At 36.9% G+C, this 23,868-nt stretch overlaps 1 protein-coding gene across 1 annotated transcript in view; it reads left to right on the top strand.

Annotated features, from left to right (window-relative positions):
• The window catches only part of LOC150108468 (dynein axonemal heavy chain 7-like), a 990,001-nt gene that overhangs the window by 507,754 nt on the left and 458,379 nt on the right, over positions 1-23,868 (top strand). The window contains exon 24 of the mRNA XM_090390473.1: positions 11,287-11,528. Within this exon, the coding sequence (XP_090246599.1) occupies positions 11,287-11,528 (242 nt within the window). The remainder of the gene's footprint in view (positions 1-11,286; positions 11,529-23,868) is intronic.

Genomic DNA, 23,868 nt, shown 5'->3' on the forward strand with positions numbered 1-23,868 from the left:
CCATGCTTCGATTCGAATTTGCACCTCAGGTTATAAAGTGGATCTAGATAATCTGGCTAAGGGAAAACAATCACAAAAGTCACATTAAGCAGGGAGACATATGCATATATTATTATTATTATTATCATTATTATTATTTCGGGCCACTCCAAGGAATCGAAAATCTCATCGAGGGAGGTCCTAACATCATGTCAAGAACAACTATTCGACATTCACACAGTATCTATCATACCTCGCCTTGAACTCATTCACAGTCTTTGCACCCACAACAGACTGGCAGCTTATTCCACTCATTCACCACTCTTCAAGTAAAAAACCTAGCTCTAACACCCCTGCTAACCACATTCTTGCCCAGCTTCCATGTATGGCCCCTTAGTGCTCCCATCACCAGTCCTATTCTCAAAATTATCTTCTGGATTAATCTTATAGAAACCCTTCAGTAGTTTGAATGTCTTAATCATATCACCCCTTTTCTGCCTATCAACTAATTTTTGCAACCCACAAATCTTCAACCTGTTCTCATAAGGTTCATTCCATAGACCTGCTATCATCTTGAGTCACTCGTCTCTGGATCCTCTCCACCTCCTCCTCATCAAGAAGAAACCCTGGCCACCATATCTGGGCACAGTAATCTAGATGGGGTCTTATCAAGGCTCGATACAGGAGCAATAACTTGTTTGTCTCTGCTTGTTAAAGTATTTTTCAGCAACCAAGTGATTTGATGAGCTGATTTAGCCACTTTTGAGATGTGCCCCCTAAACTTCAACTCCCTATCCACCAACACTCCCAAATCCCTGGCCTCATCAATCTCCTGGAGAATGATTCCACCAATGTGATATACTGCTGCTAATCTTTTCACCCCAAAATGCATAACCTTACACTTTGCCACATTAAATTGACATCCATTTTCCTTAGTCCAGTCCTCCAAACTATTCAAATCATCATGCAAAAGTTTGACATCCTGTTCACTCACTATTACTCCACCCAACTTTGCATCATCAGCAAACAAGTGAACACTTCCTTTCCTATATCGTTAATGAACAAATTGAAAAGTAGTGGTCCAAGAACAGAATCTTGTGCCATCTTTTGGACTCTACTCCTGAATGAACAACTCTCTGATATCTCTCCATCAGCTACCCTCCTATCCATCTCACCAACCCTTTATCCATCCCCATATGCTGCAATTTACTGATTAGAGTTCCATGTGGTATCCTGTATAAGGCCATAGTAAGGTCTGTTAGAATCACTGTAAACCCATTAACCTTATCCAGTTCAGTTGTAACTGTGTTATAAAATGTGAGCAAGTTACTGAGGCATGATCTACCCTTCAGAAAACCATGTTGTCCCCCATACAGTATCCCATTTTCATCTATCTAATCCTGTATTCTTCTCTTGACTAATTTCTCCAAGACCCTGACAACTATTCCTGATATGCTAATCAGTCGGTAATTTACAACAGCAGTCTTGGAATCTCCTTTATGCAGTGGAACTATTTTTCCCTCTTTCCACCCCCTCGGGACTAACCCAGACCCGAAACTCAAATTAAACAAAAGGGTCAAGGGTACTGACAATTCTATAGCCGCTTCACATACGACACGAGCTGGTATACCATCTAATCCCACAGATGTATTAACATTGAGGTTTTGTAATAGATTACTCACCTCCACTTCATTCACCACAATTTCCGTATAATCTATTGGTTCATTCATTACTGCAATGTCACTACCTGGATGATATATTCTTGCAAAGTGCTCGCTCAGTAATTCAACTATATCAACTGATTCGGTTACCTCCCTACCATCGGCATTCTTTAAAATCATTCTGCTATATACATTTTTTCTTTTACTTGCAACATATCGAAAAAACTGCTAGGAATTCTCTTTAGCCTGCATGGCTAATTTTCTTTCATAATCTGTTTTTGCTTTTATTACCACACTCGTTACCCTTCTGGCATGCGCGTTATACCGTTCATGTGCCTGCCGGTCACCTTTCTCCTTAAATTCCCTTCGTAGTAGTTTCTTTTTTTGCAGCTGAAGCTTAGGTGTTATTCATCCATTTAATCCCTACTTGATTTATTACTCAAACTCTATTTATACAGTCAGCCATTGCCTCATGTAAACACTTCCTAACCACCTCCCATGCACTATCAACATCTAGCCCTTGCAGTTGTACATGCCATGGCACTGAACCAATCAAACTCCTAAGCTTGTCTTACTTACCAGCCTGATAATTCCACATGTACCCTGTCTTAATTGTAAATTCCACACCTTTAGCCACCTCCCAGGTCAAGACCCTATGATCACTCTCACCAATTGGTGGCAACGTGGTCATATTCGTTACAGCCAAATTCTCAGATGCAATTACTAGGTCATGCACTCTCTGACCCCCAGTATTTTCCATTATATCGCAGATAGTTATCCCTTAATAACTGCATGAAATCCAGTTCCTTCCTCCCATGTGTCCTCTCCTCCTTCCAGTCAATGTTACTATAGTTGAAATCACCCATAACAATTACCCTCCTTCCACTCATTTCTTCTATTTGCTTGTGCATACTGTCTCTACCATCTATTCCATCACCTGGTCTATAGCAGCACCCCAACTATATATTTTGTTCTGCAAGTCTCATTCTCACACCAAATAGCCTCAAATGTGCTCTTTTCTCTATCCTGCAGTTCCACTTTTATTCTCTTTGGCTGTAGCAAATCAGCTATCATCAATAACACTCTTCCCCCCATTTTATTCTCCCTGTCACTCCTGAACACACCATACCCCTCACATTCAATCCCACTAGCTATGTCATCTTCTGTCAGCCATGTTTCACTAATGCCAATAACCTGTTGCCTGAAGTGCCAACCAAGGCCAAAAATTCTTCCTTCTTGTTCCTAATACTTCTGGCATTAGTTTACATGAATTGCAGAAGGCGATTTGTCCTATCCCTATTTTGATGCTTTATTCTAACTCTCCCATTCTGATTCGTGGTCTTTTGTACTCACTTGGGCATATTACACACATTCATACACTCAACTTTCTCCCTAAAGTCTTCATATATCTACTTCCCCTCCCCCCTTAATAACTCTATATTGTGATGGATACACTATATTATTTTGTTTTTACGTGATAATAATTTTTCATTGGTTTCATTTTCATGCTTGTTTCATATCTCGTACTTTAAATATTTCTTTGTTTTTTAAGATTGACATAATAAAAATTGATAGCTTAAGTTTGTTTGTTTTTTTCCAGTGGCGCACCCAGAGGGGGGCCAAGGGGCCCGGGTACCCCCCCCCCCCCGAAGAAAAGGAAAAAACACTAGAAAAATTTCCAAAAATCTTTTCCTAATTAAAATTATTTTTTTTTATTTATGTTGTGTGCTACTTATGAATTAGCGATCACTGCAGATGCTCAGTTATAGGTCGTATGCGATGTGTAGTGTGTATTCGCAAAACGTCTACTCAACTTGGCTCCCCCCCAAAAGGTTAAATCCTGAGTGCTCGGCCCCCTCCAAGATTAAATCCTGAGTGCGCAACTGTTTTTTCACTCACTATTTTCTCTTAAATAAACGCTTGTGGCCTGATTATTAAAAATAAAAGTTGAATGTGGCCTGCAAGTCTGAAAAGGTTGCCGATCCCTGGTCTACATCATGTACATGCAGTTTGCATGTGTCATTGTTGAATATGCCAGTTTCTGTTCTTGTTGTGTAATTTAGAAGTCATTCTGAAGATGCCCTTGATACTAGGGTGAAATTTTTATACTAACACGTTTACATTCCCCCTTCCCTTCTTGTCCTGCTATGTGACCTTCCAACTTAAAATTCCTATCCACTATAGCTCCAAGATTCCTGGCATCACCAGTTTGTTGTAGCATATAATATAATATAATATGCCATTAGATATCTCATCACAAAGTGCATAACTTTGCCTTACTAACATTGAATTGGTAGCCATTATTATTTCCCACATTTCTAGCCTATTCAAAACATTCTGTAAGTGCTGGATATCAGTAGCATCCAGATATTAGCACTTTACTCCAGGGATCATTCCTTGAGAGGTGATGTGCAAACAATTGAACATCTCCTGTCAGATCTTTCCCAATATTATTAATGTATAGTTTGAAAACAATAATGGTCCAAGGAATGATCCCTGGAATACACTGCTGGTCACCTTAAAATCTCACAGACTCCCATTCTTTCTGATACCTATTCTTCAATCATCTTCTTATCCAAGTCAAGCAAAGAGATTCCTTGGAAATTGAGAATGAATGCTGCTAAGAAGGGAGTGAGGGCTTGATTTTTCTCTCATAGAGTGGTGCATGATTGAAATGGATTGACATTGGATGTTGTATGTGCAAGCAGTGTCAATGAATTCAAGAACAAGCATGATAGCTGGTGTGTGTGATGTGTGGCCTCCCCTTGATGATTCCCTGACTCCCTGGAGGTCGCTTTTAATAATAATAATAATAATAATAATAATAATAATAATAATATTCCAATCCCATATACTCCAGTTTAGGCAACAGCCTTTCATGTGATATCCTATCCAATCCCTTAGAAAAGTCCAACAGTATCACAGTGTATCCATTCTCTTTATACAACTCAGCCATATCATTATCATAAAATAAGACCTGATTGCTCTGACATGACCTCTCTTTAGTAAACCCATGTTGTTCCTTACAGAATATAGCTTGGTTGTCTATCCATTTCTGTATGCGAGTTCTTACCAACTTCTCTAAAATCTTCACTAGCACATCAGAGATACTAATAGGTCGGTAGTTAGACACATCAATTTTTGCACCACCCTTGTACAATGGAACTATCATACATTCTTAACAGCAGTCATACTATGATATAAATCAAACTGGTTTATATCGTTTTGGAGGTTTAATGGAGTGTTGACTAAGAAAGTAGTAAAAACTATTTTAATACTCATATTTTGTCTCAGTCACTGAGACATCTTCAAGGAGTATAATTAACACATATAACAGACACACATACACACACACACAAGCTATACGGTACTAAATGAAGCATGTGTATATGACTCTAAAGTGCTGTCTAGGTTGTGTGCCCTCTATGGGCATTTGTAGGAGACTGAGGATATAAATTGAGACCTCTGACAATTAATGTTTTCCAACTTTTTTGAGTGCTGCTCCAGATTCTAAAAACAGGCTTTCTTTTTTAAATCTACTGTGATTAAAATGCTGTTTAAGATATTTATTACTCAGAAAGTCACTCACTCCTCTTGTTCCCATATACTATCTCCTCCTTCTATTCTATCTTCCTGAAATTAAAGGCTTGTGTCAAGATCACCTTCTTTTTACATGCCCAACCAATTTGCCTAAATATTTCACAATCAGTATTCCATAAACATTCTATGGATTACAACAGCAGCATCTTATTAGATATTATTATTATCATTATTATTAAGAGAGAGAGAGACTTTCATGGAGTCAGGAACTCATCAAGGGAGGCTATACTACTCACCAGTTGTCATATGATGTTCTTGAATTCATTCATGCTACTTGCACACACAGCATCCAAAGGCAGTCCATTCCAATCATGCACACTCTGTGAAAAAAATCTAGCCCTCATCTGCTTATTGACAGCATTCATTCTCAACTGCCTTTTCCCACCCTCAATAAAATGAAAAATTACATCTACTGAAATTCTGTATAACCCTTTCAGAAGTGTTTGTAAGTCTCAATTATATCACCCTTCTTTCTCCTGTGTCTGCAACCTACAAATTCTCAATCTGTCTTCATAATCTGTATTCCACAATCCTGATATCATTTTTGACACTCTTCTTTGCACTCTCTCCACTGTATCAGAATCACCATGGAGACCAGACCTGCATGCAGTAGTTCAGGTGGAGTCTTATCATGGCCTTGTAAAGAGACAAAATGAGTTATCTTTACACGTCAAGGTTTGTCAAGCGTCAAGCATTGCCATTATTCTATTGGGTTGAATTTGCAGTTTTTGCTATATGATCCTTGAACTTCAACTTCCTGTCTGCTAAAACTCCAAGATGCCTAGCCTCATCAGTTTCTTAAAGCATAATAACACCAATATAATATGACATTGGATATCTAAATCGCACCAATGTGCATGACTTTACATTTATTAACATTGAAATGACAGCCATTTTCACATGCCCACAATTCCAGCCTGTTCAAATCATTTTGCAAGTACTGCATATCAACAGCACTCTTGATTACCCTACCTATCTTTGCATCATCAGCAAATAGCTGTATATCATATGTTAAATCCTTCCCAATGTCACTAATGTCATTGAGCCTCCATAGCTCAGTCGGTATAGATGTAGTCCTTTGGTTGTAAAGACCTGGGTTCAATTCCCATCTATGATGTGAGGAACCTTTATTTGGTCTCTTTTGACTAAAGATGAGTTAACCGGTCTCATATGGAGGTGGGGATTTTTCTCCCAGTAACTCTGGTTTTTCATTCCCTCAAAACAGGCAAACTGGTCCCGTGAACACACATGGCTACATTCATAAATATATTTTGGCAAGGAAATTACGGAAAACCACCTTGCTCATAATCATCTCCCTAGTATGGTAGCATATAGCTCCCCCCCCCCCCCCCCCCACACACACCAGCTATATGGCTCAGGGAATAGAATAGGATAGGTCATTAAGGTACAGATTGAATAACAATGGACATAGGACTGATCCTTGAGGCACACCACTGGTTATCATGAATCTTGCAGATTCACACCCCCACCCCTTAAATCACTTTTTGATATCTGTCGGTCAGTCATCCTCTTAGCCATGCCAATAGTTTATAATCCAATCCCATATTCTCCAATTTATTCAACAGTATTCCATGATGTATTCTGTCAAAAGCCTTAGCAAAATCCAAAAGTGTCATGGTGTTTACATTCCCCTTGTCTTCAGTGGTAAAATCATTATAGAATGTGAGCAAGTTGCTAGAACATGACCTTCCCTTAGTAAACCCATGCTGTTCATTGAAAGTGGAGATTCTCTGTCAACCCATTTCTGAATGTGAGCCCTGACCAACTTTTCTAAAATCTTCACAACCACTCCTGAGATACCAATTGGTTGATAGTTGGATACATTGGTCTTTGCATCACCTTTGTGCAATGGAATTACTATTCATTTCTTTCCACTCATGTGGAATCTTCCCTGTTCTAAGATTTAAATTATTTAGCCTTGTCAAAGAAATAGCCAGTTCAGCTGTACACTCCTTTAGCATCCATGCTGATATCCCATTAGTTGCTATTGCAGAATTCTTATTCAGTTTGTGCAACAGCTCTAGTACCTCCTCATCTACATGATTTTCCTCATACGGTGAAAAAGCAGCAGTAAGTTCAATGTTGCATATACCAGGTTGATAGCTTTTAGTAAAATGGCTACTAATTAGTTGAACAATCACTTCTGCATCAGTCACCCACATACCATCTGCATTTCAGTAGAATTATTCTTTTAAATTCATTCTTTCTTTTACTTGCAACATAACAACAAAATTTTTTTGGGGTTATTTATCTTTAACTTACAGAACCAGTTTCTTTTCATACTCAAACTTAGCTTTCCATACAACACTTGTGACCCTTCTGGCCTGCTATTTATAATTATCATAACTGATATCATCCTTATGCACACGATATTCCTTCCACATAATCTTTTTCTTATGGATCTATTGCTTAATTAGATTACACATTCATTTCATTCCTACTCTATTTATTCTTCAAACTCTAGGAATGCATTCTGTTATCGCATCATTTAAGTATTTTTTAACACTTCTCACACATTGTCGATATCCTTCCCATCCAATAAGTGATACCATGGCACACCAGCATACCCCCCCCCCCTCACATGCTCATAACTTCCTGCTTTGTGGTTCAACATGTAACTTTTTCTGAATGGAAAATCCATAAACTTAGTGACTTTCCAAGTGAGTACTGCACGATCACTGTCACCAACCAGAGGCAGAATAGTTACGTCTTTAACTGAAACTCCCTCTGACACTATAATCAAATCTAACACTCTTTATAATAGCCTGTTAATTTCAACTTCAATTACACACGCTTTAAAATCTACACATGTACTATCAACTTCCCCATTTTGTGGACAAAATTCTTCTGAAATCATTAACAGTATTCCCCCTCCCCTCCCTCCTCTTTTCACCTTCCTATCTTAATGGAAAATTGCATATCCTTCCATTTATATTGCCAACATCACATCATCCTCAGATAACCACATTTCACTTATACCAATTATTTTGTCATACTTACTTAATCGATGCAACAAACTCAACTCTCTTATTTTGAATACTTCTTACATTAGTATACAAACATAATCCCTTTTGATGCCATTCTACCAGCTCCAACATTCTCTACTCTGGCCACTATATCATACCTCTCTCATTGGTCTGACCGCTCCTGACTTCCTAATCCTAACTCTGATTGCCATTCATACTTGTCTAATTCTCACCTTTATGTATTCATGCATCTTATCCTGCCACAAGCACAACCTTCAACCTCGTATTCATCTTCTTCCTGTCGTACAACTCATTCAGCTGTGCTCTTGTACTTTACAAGTAACCATTAATCATCAGCTACATTAACTTATTGATTATTTTCCTTGTCAGCAAACAATAGCCTTTCCAAATACCCAACACCAAATCTATTCAAATGCAACCCATCAACTTTAAACCATTCCAACTTTCCTTCAAATTCACTCCACAGATTCATAAACTGAACTCCCTTTGCCTCATACAACTCACTCATCTTGCTATTCATTATCTCATTTCTCCTTCTCAACTCGCTATTGTCATATCTGGGCAACACTCTACTGACTTTTCCTACAATACTATTATTCTTTACCTCCCATAATAACTTCCTCAAGTCTCTATCTACATTATATTATTATTATTATTATTCATATATTATCATATAATGTTTTGACACTCATGACTTAGAAATGGCCTGAACTGGGCACTGTAATAAAAAAACACAGAATATTTGATACTTGCTGCTCAAGAACAATTATTACAAACAAATGTATTAAAGGAAGAAATGGAAAAGAAAATCGATAATGACAGTAAATGCCAGCTGTGCAGAAATTAAGAAGAAACAGTGAACTCTCTTATCAGTTCTTACAGCTAAATTCTCAGACTATAAGCAGTCATGATAAGACCCATTATGCAAAGGCTATACTTTGCATAATGGATCACAGAATTCCTACAGAATTCCTGGGGGGAAGATACAATTGCAAAAAGTTATTGAAAATGAAAATGGCAAGGTATGATGGGACTTTAAAATTCAGACAGGTAGACATCTGAAACACAATAGGCCAGACATAACTGTATTCAAACAACAACGTGTATGGTTAATTGATGCAATAAGACATGGGAACTTGTATAGTAGATAAAAAGTTGTTCTTGAAAAATTAATCAAATACAGAAATTTGAAGATTAAAATTCGGTGAACTTGGAATACACGAGCAACAGCAATTTCAGTTGTCTAGGAGCACTAAAAGCAATACTAAAACAAATGATGAAACATCTGAAAAGAAACCGAGCATCCCAGTTCTCATCCTTTGGATAACAACTAAACTGGATTCATCTGTCAGTGAAAGATATGATTATTTTTTTCATATTTTTATGCTCTTCCAATGTGAACTCCTGTTAATTAAATATAAAAATAATAATAATATTCATACCTTTAGAAAGAGCTGAGTCAGAGGAAGTGGCGCTTGCATCCTCTACACTAGGCTGCCCAAAGATAGACTTAAGTTCAAGCCTAGTCAGTGACTGGAGAACTTGTTTGTTCATCTCTTCTTCAGTGGCAGCTTATAATTAGTGATAGCCATGGGCCAACTATCTCTGATTGGCTACTGGTGGAGATTGTACTGCCCACTCAATCTCTAAAAGCTAGGTAAGGTTTAAAGGCCTCACCTACTCCCTATAAAGGAATAAAAGGTGTTAGCTGATTTATTTATTTATTTTTTTATTTTATAACTTTTGAACTAGATGCACACAGTTCTAGTGGTGCATCCAGTTATTTTGTGGTATCATATAAATGTTAAAAATATAAATAAAGAAATTTGAGAGGTGGAAAAAAATCAATGCATTATAAACACAATTGATCTAATTTAAATACCATATTTTAATAAATACCGTAAGATAATACTTTTTCCTAAAATTTTTAGACCAAAAATTGGGGGGCGTCTTATACAGGAGGCTAACTGGTTGAGAGACCCATGGTTGCAATGGTGAAACTGCTGATACCTTGTCTTATCAAATTGTCTCTGCTAGTGATTGGATTCTGCTGATCACTAGCCTTTGTTAATTCTGTCAATTGACGTCATTAATGGCTTATTACTGAATAAACCAATCAGAACTCTGAAAGCATTCATACGTCTGCAAATCCTTGGCAGGGTAAGTTAATGCATTAACAATATTTTTAGCTCTAGCCCATAAAAATGTCCGAAAATAAAAAACGAGTTCAAAATTCAAGTTAAAAGTCATCAATTATGCAAAGGAACATGGAAATAAAGCTTCAGAGAGACAGTTTGGACCTCCTGGATACACTCCAACTGAGTGTATGATTAGACAGTGGAGAAAACATGAAGATTAACTACTCAAGATGCCAAAAAAGAAGAGAGCCTTAAGAGCAGAGGAGCAGAGGCTTAAGACTTGGATTATTTAGCAGCGCCAGAGTAGGATATGTGTATCAACCAAGCTTATTCAATATGAGGCAAAAAAGTTTGCAAGAGAAATAAATATTGTTGATTTCACAGGAAAGGCAGAATGGTGCTTCTTCATGTGGAGAGGGGTTGGCCATGAGAACATGAACCAAGTTAGCCCAGAAAATGCATCCTTAAAAATGCATCTTAGTATGTATCTTAAAAATATTAACTAATTACTAAACATACTTTGAATATTTAAAAAATATCGAGTGTGTTGTGTTTTATGTTTAAAATATTGATTTCTTAATTTTGGGTTCGAAAAAATAGGGTTCGTCTTATACATGGGGCATCTTATACACGGAAAAATATGGTAACTAGTAATCTAATAACATGAAATAAACCAGTAATTAATGATAAATATTTTCTTGTCTCTATTTATACAGTAACATCCATTATTTGCAATAGTAGGATTTGAATATTTGTTCATTGTGATGCTTTCCTCACCAAGGAATGCCCTTATGTTGTATTTCCTGTAAAGTATACATATATTACAATCTGCCTTACATCATAAGGAAAAACAAATTATGTACACATACACCAACGTTTCATTATATTTGTTTTTCATAGTTGGTTGCTCCAAAGAAAGCAAAATTAGCAGAGGCTGAAGCACAATCACAGGCTTCAAATATCACAGTGAATGCCAAGAAAGCTGAGCTGCAGTCATTGGAAAATCGTTTAGAAAGATTAAAACAACAGTATGATGAAGAAGTTAAAAAAAAAGATGACCTGGAATGTCAAAAAGAACTTTGTGCAACAAAATTGGAAAGAGCTAAAAAGCTTATAGGGGGTCTTGGAGGAGAAAGAGACAGGTAATTTTTATCAAGACTCTTGGTTTTGTCTTGTGTTTATCAAAATAATATAAATAAATTATTTTTTAAAAAGTTATTATTTAAAATGATGAATGACAGTCAACAATAGCTAAGTGTTAAAATCTTGCAGATACTTTTGAAATTATATTGTCTACTATCATGAGAGACTTTATGTTGGAGGTTTAATGGATTTTTTACAACACTCAAAAAGAATTAAAATAGAATTTATTACTTCCTATATTTTGTCCTAGTCACTAGGACATCTACGGGGATTACAAAAACAATTAATGTAACATGCACACAAAAACTTACAATACTAAGCCCAACCACGTGGGTGACACTAAAGTCCTATCTAGGTGGAGCACCCTCTAAGGGCGGTAGTAGGTGGCCTGGAATGTAAGGTGGGACTTCTGGTGATGAGTGTTTCCCAAATCTTCGGAAGCTTAATGCAACTGTATTTATTAAGATTTGGTTGGTTTCTGAGAGCTGCTGCTGCTTCTAAGAAAAGTCTCTCTTTCTTGAATTTGCTGTGGTGGAGCATGGTGGTTTTCTTCCATGATACTCTGTGGGTGGTGTCCAAAACATGGTCAGCCAAGCCTGAATGGCCATAGTTGTGTTTAACGATGTAAGACTTGTGTTCCTCCAGGCGGATGGATGCTGATCTGCCTGTCTTCCAAAGTACGCCAGCTTACAGGAACAGGGTACTTTGTAAACTCCAGGCAGAGAGAGAGGAGGGAGCTGATCTTTTGTAGAACAGATAAGGGTAGCAAGTTTGCGGTAGGGCTTATATGCTATGCGTAGGTTGTACTTTTTTAGTATCTTGGCTATTTTTTCCGAAGTGCCATGGATGTAGGGTATGGTGATGGCATTTTTAAAATCTTGTTGACGAGAGGGACGGGGAATGGGGGAGGAACTGATTATTTTTTTGATACTGTGTTCGCTGTAGCCATTGGAGAGGAAAGTTCTGTGTATGTGGTTAAGCTCAGTAGTGAGGGCGGTTCCACTGGAACAAAGATTGTGGGCTCTCTTGGTAAGAGTTTTAATGATGCCATATTGTTGCGAGGGGTGGTGGTGGGAGAGTTTGTGAATGTATCTGTCTGTGTGTGTGGGTTTTCTGTATACAGTGAAGGCAAGTGTATCGTTAGGCAGGTGTGTGACTACCCATTCCAGCCAAATCTTAATAAATACGGTTGCATTAAGTTTCCTAAGATTTGGGAAACACTCATCACCAGAGGTCCCACCTTACATTCCAGGCCACCTACTACCGCCCTTAGAGGGCGCTCCACCTAGATAGGACTTTAGTGTCACCCACGTGGTTGGGCTTGGTATTGTAAGTTTTTGTGTGCATGTTACATTAATTGTTTTTGTAATCGCCGTAGATGTCCTAGTGACTAGGACGAAATATAGGAAGTATTAAATTCTATTTTAATTCTTTTTGAGTGTTGTAAAAAATCCATTAAACCTCCAACATAATGTCCTCACAGCACTTAAGCCTCTACACAAAACCTCTACACAAGTATCATGAGAGACCTCCAGGGAGTCAGGGACTTATCGAGGGAAGCCACATATCACTCACACCATGTCACACCTACTCTTGATTTTTTCACACTATCTATACCTTCAAAGTTGAATCCAGTCACGCACTGCTCTATAAGAGAAAAAATCTAGCTCTCATCCCTTTCTTGACTTCATTCATTCTCAACTTCTATGGATGCTCTTTCATCCCTTTCCCACCTACCACCCACCACAGCAGTAGATGGAAAATTTCATCTACTGCTGTGGCGGGTGGTTTGCTAGCACCTGCAGTTCACAAATTCTCAGTCTCTCCTTATAATGTCTTTTCACAATCCTGATATCATCTTTCACACCTCTTCTTTGTACCCTCTCCACTGTATCTACAATACCTCAGAAACCAGGTGACCAGATCTGTGCACATTTGTCCAGATAAGTTTGTTGTAACTATATTTTATCTTATCTGTGCCATTTGTTATACTTATATTATCTGCTATTTACTTCTGATTTCTTTACTCTCATTCACACTGTATTTAACTTATTTGTTTATCGACTGTGCCAGTTACATCCTTATAAGTATGGGTCTTAACCATGTTGCCGTCAATATGGATAAAATACATCACTCCTCTACACTTCGTATCCATCACATATTTCAGTGTAATATCAATGGTATTACAATTTTAATATGCACTTCGCATCCATGGTCCTGGCTGGTTGGGGGTTAAGCAGAGATAAAATAAATGGTATTTTCCTTTTTCTTTGACCAATATTTTTTGTGTCAGTTGTGTCTTTAACTTACTATCATAATTTAATTTCCTTACCCTTCATTGGTCAGATACCTCCAGGTTCATAGTTTTTAGGATTAGTGCATCGACAATCAGCCTCTCTGTGTCGTTTCACAAAATTTAATGAAGTTCGTAAAATATTTTACAATGTTTAATCTAACTATAAACATATGTACAAAAACAAAAAGTCATAGACAATTCCATAAGAATCTCTTTTGAACTTAAATTTCCAAAATTTCTCACAATTCTTTTTCATATCCCATCTATAATCTAGTACAATGTACAAGTCACACTCATTTCTATTCATAAACACTTGGAGACCTGACAAGTGTGAGCTCAGTTAATATTAATTTAAGTTTACTATACATAACAGTCTGCTGACTCTTATATTAGGTACTTATTTTGAAGTATCATAAACACTATGACATTAACATTATTGAATAAGGAATAAGAACATATTACTTGAATTATCTGGGAGCGATTATACATTCTCCTAGGTACATATGACGAGCTAATGTCCATAGAATTCATTCTTGCAAGACAGTCCTTATTCGTTCCTTTGTTTGAGTGATAATGTTCTTTTTCTTCTGGTTGTCTACCTGTTTTATACAGTAACTGTTTAATTTATTATTTTAATTTAATTGTTAAATAAATCCCGCTGATTTATTTGTCTTGATCACCTCACCGACTTCCTTTATCCTCAACGTTCCTTTCCTAGGTAAAGTAGACAACCTCAGCTGAAAATGAGAATATCTTTTCTGACAAATTTTTTTCCTTACTGCTGAGCTCTCAGTCATGACGTCTGGATCTCATGTGAGACACTCTGACAATTGGCAGTTGACTTTTACATGGCAATGATCCCAGGGAAGAAAAAAAAAAAAAGACACTTTTTGCATAACACATAGCAGTACTGTTGCAAAAGGGTGAAGCTTAACACTTTTAATATTCCCCATTATCTGAGCTGGAGTTAACCTTGGTAGGAATAACTTATGAGTATTTAGCCCTGTGGGGGCTGAGGGATTAAATGATATCCTTGGAAAGCAGAATGGCTTTAGATCTTTTGTATTTGTGGAGAACATACTCTTTGTAGTCTGCAGCTTATTGGATCAATTGATTTGGATGCATGGCCAGTGTGAGAAAAACTTTACTGCTAGAGAGTGAAGGACTGAGGAGATATATGGAGTATTGGCATCACGGTGAATCTGTTCATTTCTGATGGATCATCGAGCATCTAATATCATTCCCAAGCACTTGTTTTGCACTTGTAATTTTAGTTTGGAAGTGTGGCTCCAAGCTGGAGAGACATAGGTAATTATCAGTCGAATCACCATCTGATACAGTAAAGTTTGTTCTATTTAATTTGCTACATTGATTAATCAAGGGATGGAGATGAGTGATAGTTTTGGAAACTTTTGCACAGATGTGCTTAATATGACTATTGAAACACAGTCTTTTATCTAGGAGCATTCCAAGATATTTAGGTTCTGTTTGCCACGGGATTTTAGTATTAAATTGGTCGATACCCCCCCCCCCCCAGGGAGATACTAGCCTTCTGGTGAAGAGTATGGCTGCACTTTTTTGAGATTTACTTGCACCCTTCAATCTGTGAACCATGTTTCTAGCACAGAGATACTGTCTTGAAGTTTTTGGTTACTAGGTAAGGATGGAGAGATCTTGTTAATACTGCTGTGTCGTTTGTGTATAAAGTTGCTATGGACGTCATTGGGTTCTGTGGGATATCTGCCATGTAGATTGCAAACAAAAGCAGGGCCAGTAAGGAGCCTTGTAAAACTCCAGCTAATATTTTGCATCGAATAGAGCTTCTTCCATTAATTTTGACCTGCATTATTCTTTTGGAAAGGTATGATTTGATGAGCTGTATCATCAATGATATGTTGGCTCTTTATGAGTTTGAACATGAAACCATAGTGCCAAATTTTATCAAAAGCCTTTGCAATGTCAAGGAATACAGCACCAGTGTGTTGTTTCCAGTTGTATCCTGTAGTAATATGTTCCTCTAGCCAATGAATTTGGTGAATAGTACTGTGGTTCTGCCCAAAGCAGAATTATTCATTTTGTATGATATTTAGTTTGTCTGTTGATTCTTGCAGTCTGGAGAGGATGATTTTTTCAGTGATTTTTCCTAGATTGGAGCAGACTGATGGAACAATGATGAAACACTCCTTCCCCAGGCATATGGATGCTTCGCAACCATATGCCTGGGGAAGGAGTGTCCTAGGTTCGATTCCCGTCGGAGACGTGAGGAGCTGAAGGATCTTCCTCAGCCATAGCCAAGTTAGCCGGTCTTGGGCGTGGGCAGTAGGGTTTTTTCCGCCAGTTTATCTGGTGTTTTTCATCCCGCAAGCAGGCAAACCGGCCCCTTGAACACACAGGGATACAGCCAAGAATACCTTGAGGCATAGGAGTGACCATTCTATCCTCGTATTTCGGTTACGAAATCCAAGCATGCTTGGAAGGTTGTGGGCCTTAAGGGCCTGTTAAAGCCATTGGGATAGATAGATGGAACAATGACTTTTAGGCAAATATGGATCCTTGCCTGGCTTGTGGATTGGTATAATGTCAGCAGCCTTCCAGGAAGGAGGGAAATATTGTATTCTTAGGATTGCATTCATGATGTTGACACGATGCATTATAGCTTTGCGAGGTAGCAGCTTAATGATTTTGTTTGGAATTCCATCTGGACCTGGTGCTTTTTTGTTGTCAAGATGCTTGATGATGTTAATTATTTCTGTTGGTGAAGTAGGATTAATCAGATTTGAGTTATTGTTAGGTTGTTTTAATGTACATTTAACATGACAATGCACCTTATAAACTAGATTGATGTTTAAATTTTTGTTTGCTGGACTGCACTGTTTTTCCAGAATACTTACTATAGCTTCTGCTTTATCAGCATCAGTGTGCTAAACCCTGATCAGATTGAATGGGGGGGGGGGGATTTGTGTTTGTTTCTAAGATTTTTTAAGAATTAGATTGAGTGTGATCCTCATGACTATGAGATGTTAACTTATTTTCCAACTGCTGATTTCTGAAATTTTTGAGAGCTTCTCTGACCAAACTGTTCAATTTGTTGAGGATTTTTTTATTTTGTGGAGCATTTGTGTTATGATATCTTTTCCTGGCTTTGTTCTTTTCTCTAATTAGATTTTTGATAGCTTCTGAAAAATGGTTAGGCTTGTAAATATTCATAGTTTTGATGACTGCTGCTAATGCTTTATTGATTCGATTATTTAGGTTTTCTATTGCTTTGTCAATCTTTTCCATTTATTTTATGTTAGATACTGGACTGTTGGATTCTGATTATATAGAGATTGGAGTAATTATTATTTGTTTCAGAATCCAACATGATCTTCCATCACATAGGATAGACTTGTAAATATTATTTAATGTAATTCACTTGTTTATAATTTAATATTCATATAACTACCTTTAACCTTATTTAATATTTAATTATTTAATCAAGGATATATGTATTAATAGTGATAAGACTGTATTAAATATTATTATGCTATTTTATTTATTACTATGTTAATATTATAAGAACTTGTATTTGATAATTTAACTGCGCATTATTTGAAATGTAAATATTCTTATTTTGTTCCTGTTTGTAGAAGTTTAGTGTTATGCAATACCTCAATTTTATTATATTTTGTTTGGTTGTCATGGAAACGTATGTAAGTGAGCGAGCACGTTTTTGGAACACCACACGAGAAGGTTTATTGAAAAGAGTTTTAGAAAGAAATCACGTGAACAATTTTGGCGGGAAGAAAGGATATAAAAAGTGAGGAACGCTGGAAAAGAGAGCATTAGAGATTTATAAGAGAGAGATTGGCATTAGGTTGGAATCGGAGCATTCGGGAATCACAGTGCGATAATAGCGAGTCGGCAAGTCACTCAAGCAGCTAAATAAAGTCTACTAGTTGAGAGGCAGTTGGCTAATAAGTTGTAGAATAACAATTATAGCTACAGAAGACAACTGAGTGACTACTAAGTACACTAGCAATACTTGAATTGAGATTTAATTTCAGGGCCGACCTTTCAAGGACACACAGAACCTTGAAGCAAAGCACGAAGTTACTAAAGAATAGTAGAGCTGTAAAGTTGAAGTATACCGATAGCTGTGCTTAGAAATATATTGCCTAAAGAAATAAATGAATGCAGGAAGAATGAACAGCTGTGCATATAAAACCTCAAGTTAAGGAATTATTGTGTGTTGCCTTATTTCATGAGTGACCAGTAGTACTTCATGCAAGAATGTTTGTTTATGTGTATAGTGACCGTGAATTAATTCAGTTAATGCTTTGAAGATTTATTTTAATGAGTGCCGATTATTGTTAAAAGTGTTTACAGTTATAAAAAAATGTTTGTGTGTAAGTTCATGAAAAAAGAAGATTATCGGTAAGATTAATTCAACCATTAATATTCCTTTGCAGAGAAGTGTGTGAGTTTCATCCTAGAATTTCCTTATACTAACAGTAACTATTGTTGCTGTTAGTATAAGGAAATTAGCTAAAGTGTATATTTATAAGTGTTTGCTTGTAAAGAGGTATTGCTGCAATTTTTATTGTATTTGAAACTTAAAGAACTATGAGATATTGATGTGAATGATCATTAAGGAACTTTATTAAATAGTTTAAAGAACTGTGAGAAGACTGTATTAGAGATAACAAGTTTGCCATTGTCTGAGTTTGTATGACGGTATTATCGGAAAGGCTGAAGCATTTATAATAACTTAATTAGTGATTTGATCCTAAGTGTAAAATTTGTGATTATAAATTAAATGTTTGTTTTTGTTTATCTAAAGTTGTATTTTGCCTGAATCTCTTTTACTGCACCATTCATAAAATATTCGAACCAAAGCGGGTAAATTAAGTAAGTCAAATATATTCGGCCAGTATATATTTTAAGGAGAAATAGTTGAAGGTTGATTTTTCTTCAATTCTTGAACTAATTCAGATATAGAGTGGCGCAGTCTTTAAATATAAATTTTCTCTATATTTGAATTAGAAATCAACTCGCAACTTATCAATTAGTTAAGAACATCGTAATTATAATCATGTCGGATCCAAAGTATAGATTAAGAACAAGTAGGATCCAACAGGACCAATGTATTTGGGTAATACTTTGGGTAATCTTTCCAAAGCTATGAAGCAATGAAGAGGAGATAATTGTTCTTGATTGCCTAATCTAAGTAAAATAGGGTTGTATTCAGAAGACAGTTTATTCAGTGATTGTAACTGGTATTGGTATTTGATGTTTTGTAGGATAGCAATATCTAAAACATCTGAGCTGCCAAGAGGACCGTGATGAGTAGGCAAAGTAGGACCAGCCACTACAATGTAGTTCGACCCTGTATAATTAAAAAGCATGCCACCGTTTTTATTGGTTGCATTACTATTCCAAGCTGAATGCTTAAAATTCAGATCCCCAGTGATGATGATGGACTCCCTGATGCCTAGAATACCATCTAAATCAGCCAAGAGAAAACTGGTTTTGGTCAGTGAGTTCTAAGCAGCATAGATTTTGAGTTTACCAGCTGTGTTGATATAGACTTATATGCCTGTAATCTCTAAATTTTTGGTTGGAGGATTGGTTATTGCATTGTGTGTAATGTAGTTTTTAACAAAAATAGCAGTGCCACCATCTCTGTAATCAAGTCTGTGATTTCTGTAGAGCAGGTATCCTCTCAATTTCAGATTGTTAGCTGGTCATAAATGAGTTTCACTTATTAATATAATATCAAGATTGTATCATAGTGCAAATTCTTGTAGTTCAATATTTTTGTTATCGAGTCCATTGGCATTCCAAGTGCGAATTTTAATTCCTGCTTGGAATTAAAGGGAGTTTGGAACCACAAGGGAGTTTGGAAGAAATTTGTTTCTAATCATTACTGAGTGCATTAGGATAGAGTGTGTTTCTTGTAGGAATCTTTTTGTAGAGGTGGGTTTGATATACTGAAACCTTGAAGCATGGTGGCAAGAGAGGCAGTAATAACTGCCGTCAGGTTAGGATGTGTTTGATCCTGGAATGTTGTTTATTGGGGAATGCTGCTCCAGCATACATTTTGTTCATTTGATGTGTATCTTCTTGGTTTTTTAATATTGTTTGAATCTGAGGAAATTCTGCTTCCTTTAATTCTGCTTCCACGTGAGGTTGAGAGGAAGTTTGAATATTTCGCCTATTTGTTTTTCGGGTAGCAGCTACATCCTTTGTAATTTGCAGGATGAGGGCCATTGCAGTTTGCACATTTAACCAGTATGGTTCTAGGCTTGGCACAGGTGTTAGTAGCATGGTTTTCTCCACATTTCAAACACCTATAGTCAGCTAGCCATGCTCAAAAACACCATAGTTTTTGAGCATGGCAATATTTCTGACATCTGTGGCACTGCCCTGCTGATGTTCTTTTTCTTAAAGGTTCAGGTGTTAGTTATCCTGAGCCCACAGATCAATGTTAATTCATAAATATCTTTATGGGAGTTGTGGAATTCCACCAAGACAAGTAGCATCGGTCTCTTATCAGCTCTAAATGTTCTGCTCGCTTTGACCGGAGGCAAACCGTGATAGCTGAGATCTGTCTCTATCTCCTCAGTGATGACATCCTCAGTAACTCCTCTCAGTACTATGTTTAGGTTTTTTTCAGAGCTGAGGGAGAATGTGTGGTATTGTACATTGAGATTGTCCATTACTACATTTTTTACGCACATGTACCTCTTGGAATTCTTTAGATTGTGAAACCACCAAGCCTATCTTTTCTCCCCTCTACTCCCATGTCATCTTTAGGGTCACTACTTGTCACTGAATATAGGTTCAAGTAACCCAGCCACTCAACTTCAAATTTCTTTAATAGTTATTTAAGGAGATTGATTATTAGGTTTTTTGGCCAACTTTTGAACTAAATCATCTATAGCAAGATTTTCCATTATTTAAATCAACTTCTAACCCTGTTGAACAGCTACTACTTTTTACAAATTCTAATGTAAATATCAAATCGCTTGCAGAACATAAACTCTTTCACCTAATAAATTCATGACTGCTCACGATAATTGCAAATATTACAATCAAGATGCTTTCCTTCCTGAAGTGAGAGCTTTTATATCTCCATTCCTGGACTTAGTGCACATGCATATCTTTCAACATTCCCATTTTGGAATCACATTACCCACGAGATATGCTGACATCATAACTCATATGACACCAAATTGAATAGCATAAAGTTTCATAAGAAAGTTATTACATAGCAAAGAATTGAGTAATTTTATAAATACTGATTATTCCTTATATGTATATATATGTTCATATTTTTTTTATACTGACTGAAATCCGAGAATTAGACAAACGATTAATTTATTTAACAAACAACATGTTTCATCAGAAAGCCGACTTCTTCAGGCATGAGAACATTGAAAGCAAAATATAAAACACTACAAAGAAACATTGAACCACTACAAAATCGACTATAAACTTCAGTTAAGTTTGAACTGTAGCTACAGTCTGGGCTAAAGTTATATTTTTAGGCATCTGTGTGTGTGTGTGACTTCATGAGTGTGCCAGTATCTGATAGCAGAGCTAAATGAGTCCAGTAAACTGTAACTAAGGTTACTGTTTATGTGATGAGAGTCCAGAACAATTTCCTTAGACTCGACTCTGCTGCGTTCTACCTCGTTGTGGCATATATGAAGGTTTGAAGTTGTTGTCCAGTTTATCTCATGTTGGTAGTCTTCACTATTTGTGTTCACTGAGAACAGGGCATGGCTTGAGAGGGCGCTTGCTTTGGTTCTGTTGTAAGCAATGTCCCATTGATGTTCCTCGAGATGTAGGAGGATGGACTTCTAATTTTGCTCATAATATGGCTTCCGCAGTCACATGTGATTTTATACACCCCTGGAAACTGAAGATGGTTATGAGCCTGTTTGGGTTTACTTAGAATTGATCTAAGTTCAGGAAGAGTAGAAAATCACGTTTTTATGTTAAATTTTTTCAAAATTCTTCTTAGTTTCTGGGGGAGCGAGCTGATGTATGGTAAAGAGATATAACCTTTAGGGTTGTCCTGTGTTTCTATGTTGTTTTGATGACGGTGGTATAGTTGTTTATTAATAGTTTTTGAAGAGTAGCCATTATTTGTGAAGGTTCTTTTTTGATGTTGTAGTTAATGTTTTATCTCTTCCTCACCTGACAATACAGACCTGGCACGATGCACAAGAGTGGAGATGATTCCCAACTTCTGTGCTGGATAGTGGTGTGAGGATGCATGCAGGTATCTATCCGTGTGCGTTGATTTTCTAAAGATCGAGATTTTTATGGAGTCAGACATCTTGGTAAGTTTGAGGTCTAAAAAAGGCAGAGATCCGTTTTCTTGAATTTCTATTATCAATTTGATGTATGGGTGGAAGTTGTTTAAGTGATTTAAAAAAGTGTGAAGATTATCTGTGCCGTATTCCCAAATAAGGAATATGTCATTGATGTATCTCAGCCATATTTTAGGCTTAAGTGTAACAGAGGAGATTGCCTTTTGTTCGAAATCCTCAAAAAAAAATGTTGGCTAGTATTGGAGACAGGGGGCTGCCCATTGCCTTATTCTGTTTATAAATTTTCTCTTCAAACTCAAAGTAGCCTGAGTTAACACAATGTGATAACAGAGCAAACATCTTTTTTGAGATCTTATTGCTTAAAATATTAAGAACCTTTTGAGTTGGAATTGTGTTAACTCAGGCTACTTTGAGTGTGAAGGGAAAATTTATAAACAGAATAAGGGATTGGAAATGGACAGTCCCCTGCCTCCAATACTAGCCAACATTTTTTTTTGAGAATTTCGAACAAATGGCAATCTCCTCTGCTACACTTAAGCCTAAAATATGGCTGCGATACATCAATTACATATTCCTTATTTAGGAATACGGTGCAGATAATCTTCACACTTTTTTAAATCACTTAAACAACTTCCACCCAGACATCAAATTGACAATAGAAATTGAAGAAAATGGACCTCTGCCTGTTTTAGACATCAAACTTACTAAGATGTCTGACTCCATAAAAATCTCGATCTTTAGAAAATCAACGCACATGGATAGATACCTGCATGCGTCCTCACACCACTATCCAACACAGAAGTTGGCAATCATCTCCACTCTTGCGCATCGTGCCAGGTCTGTATTGTCAGGTGAAAAAGAGATAAAAAATTAACTACAACATCAAAAAAGAACCTTCACAAATAATGGCTACTCTTCAAAAACTATTAATAAACAACTATACCACCGTCATCAAAACAACATAGAAACACAGGACAACCCTAAAGGTTATATCTCTTTACCATACATCAGCTCGCTCCCCCAGAAACTAAGAAGAATTTTGAAAAAATTTAACATAAAAACGTGATTTTCTACTCTTCCTGAACTCAGATCAATTCTAAGTAAACCCAAACAGGCTCATAACCATCTTCAGTTTCCAGGGGTGTATAAAATCATGTGACTGCGGAAGCCATATTATGAGCAAAATTAGAAGTCCATCCTCCTACATCTCGAGGAACATCAAAGGGACATTGCTTACAACAGAACCAAAGCAAGCGCCCTCTCAAGCCATGCCCTGTTCTCAGTGAACACAAATAGTGAAGGCTACCAACATGAGATAAACTGGACAACAACTTCAAACCTTCATATATGCCACAACGAGGTAGAATGCCGCAGAGTCGAGTCTAAGGAAATTGTTCTGGACTCTCATCACATAAACAGTAACCTTAGTTACAGTTTACTGGACTCATTTAGCTCTGCTATCAGATACTGGCACACTCATGAAGTCACACACACGCAGATGCCTAAAAATAGAACTTTAGCCCAGACTGTAGCTACAGTTCAAACTTAACTGAAGTTTATAGTCAATTTTGTAGTGGTACAATGTTTCTTTGTAGTGTTTTATATTTTGCTTTCAATGTTCTCATGCCTGAAGAAATCGGCTTTCTGACGAAACATGTTGCGTGTTAAATAAATTAATCGTTTGTCTAATTCTCAGATTTCAGTCATTATAAAAAAAAT

Source organism: Typopeltis vanoorti, chromosome 3 (genome assembly GCF_054136105.1).
Source record: "Typopeltis vanoorti isolate ZY-2024b chromosome 3, IOZ_Tvanoo_1.0, whole genome shotgun sequence".
NCBI classification, from domain to species: domain Eukaryota; kingdom Metazoa; phylum Arthropoda; class Arachnida; order Uropygi; family Thelyphonidae; genus Typopeltis; species Typopeltis vanoorti.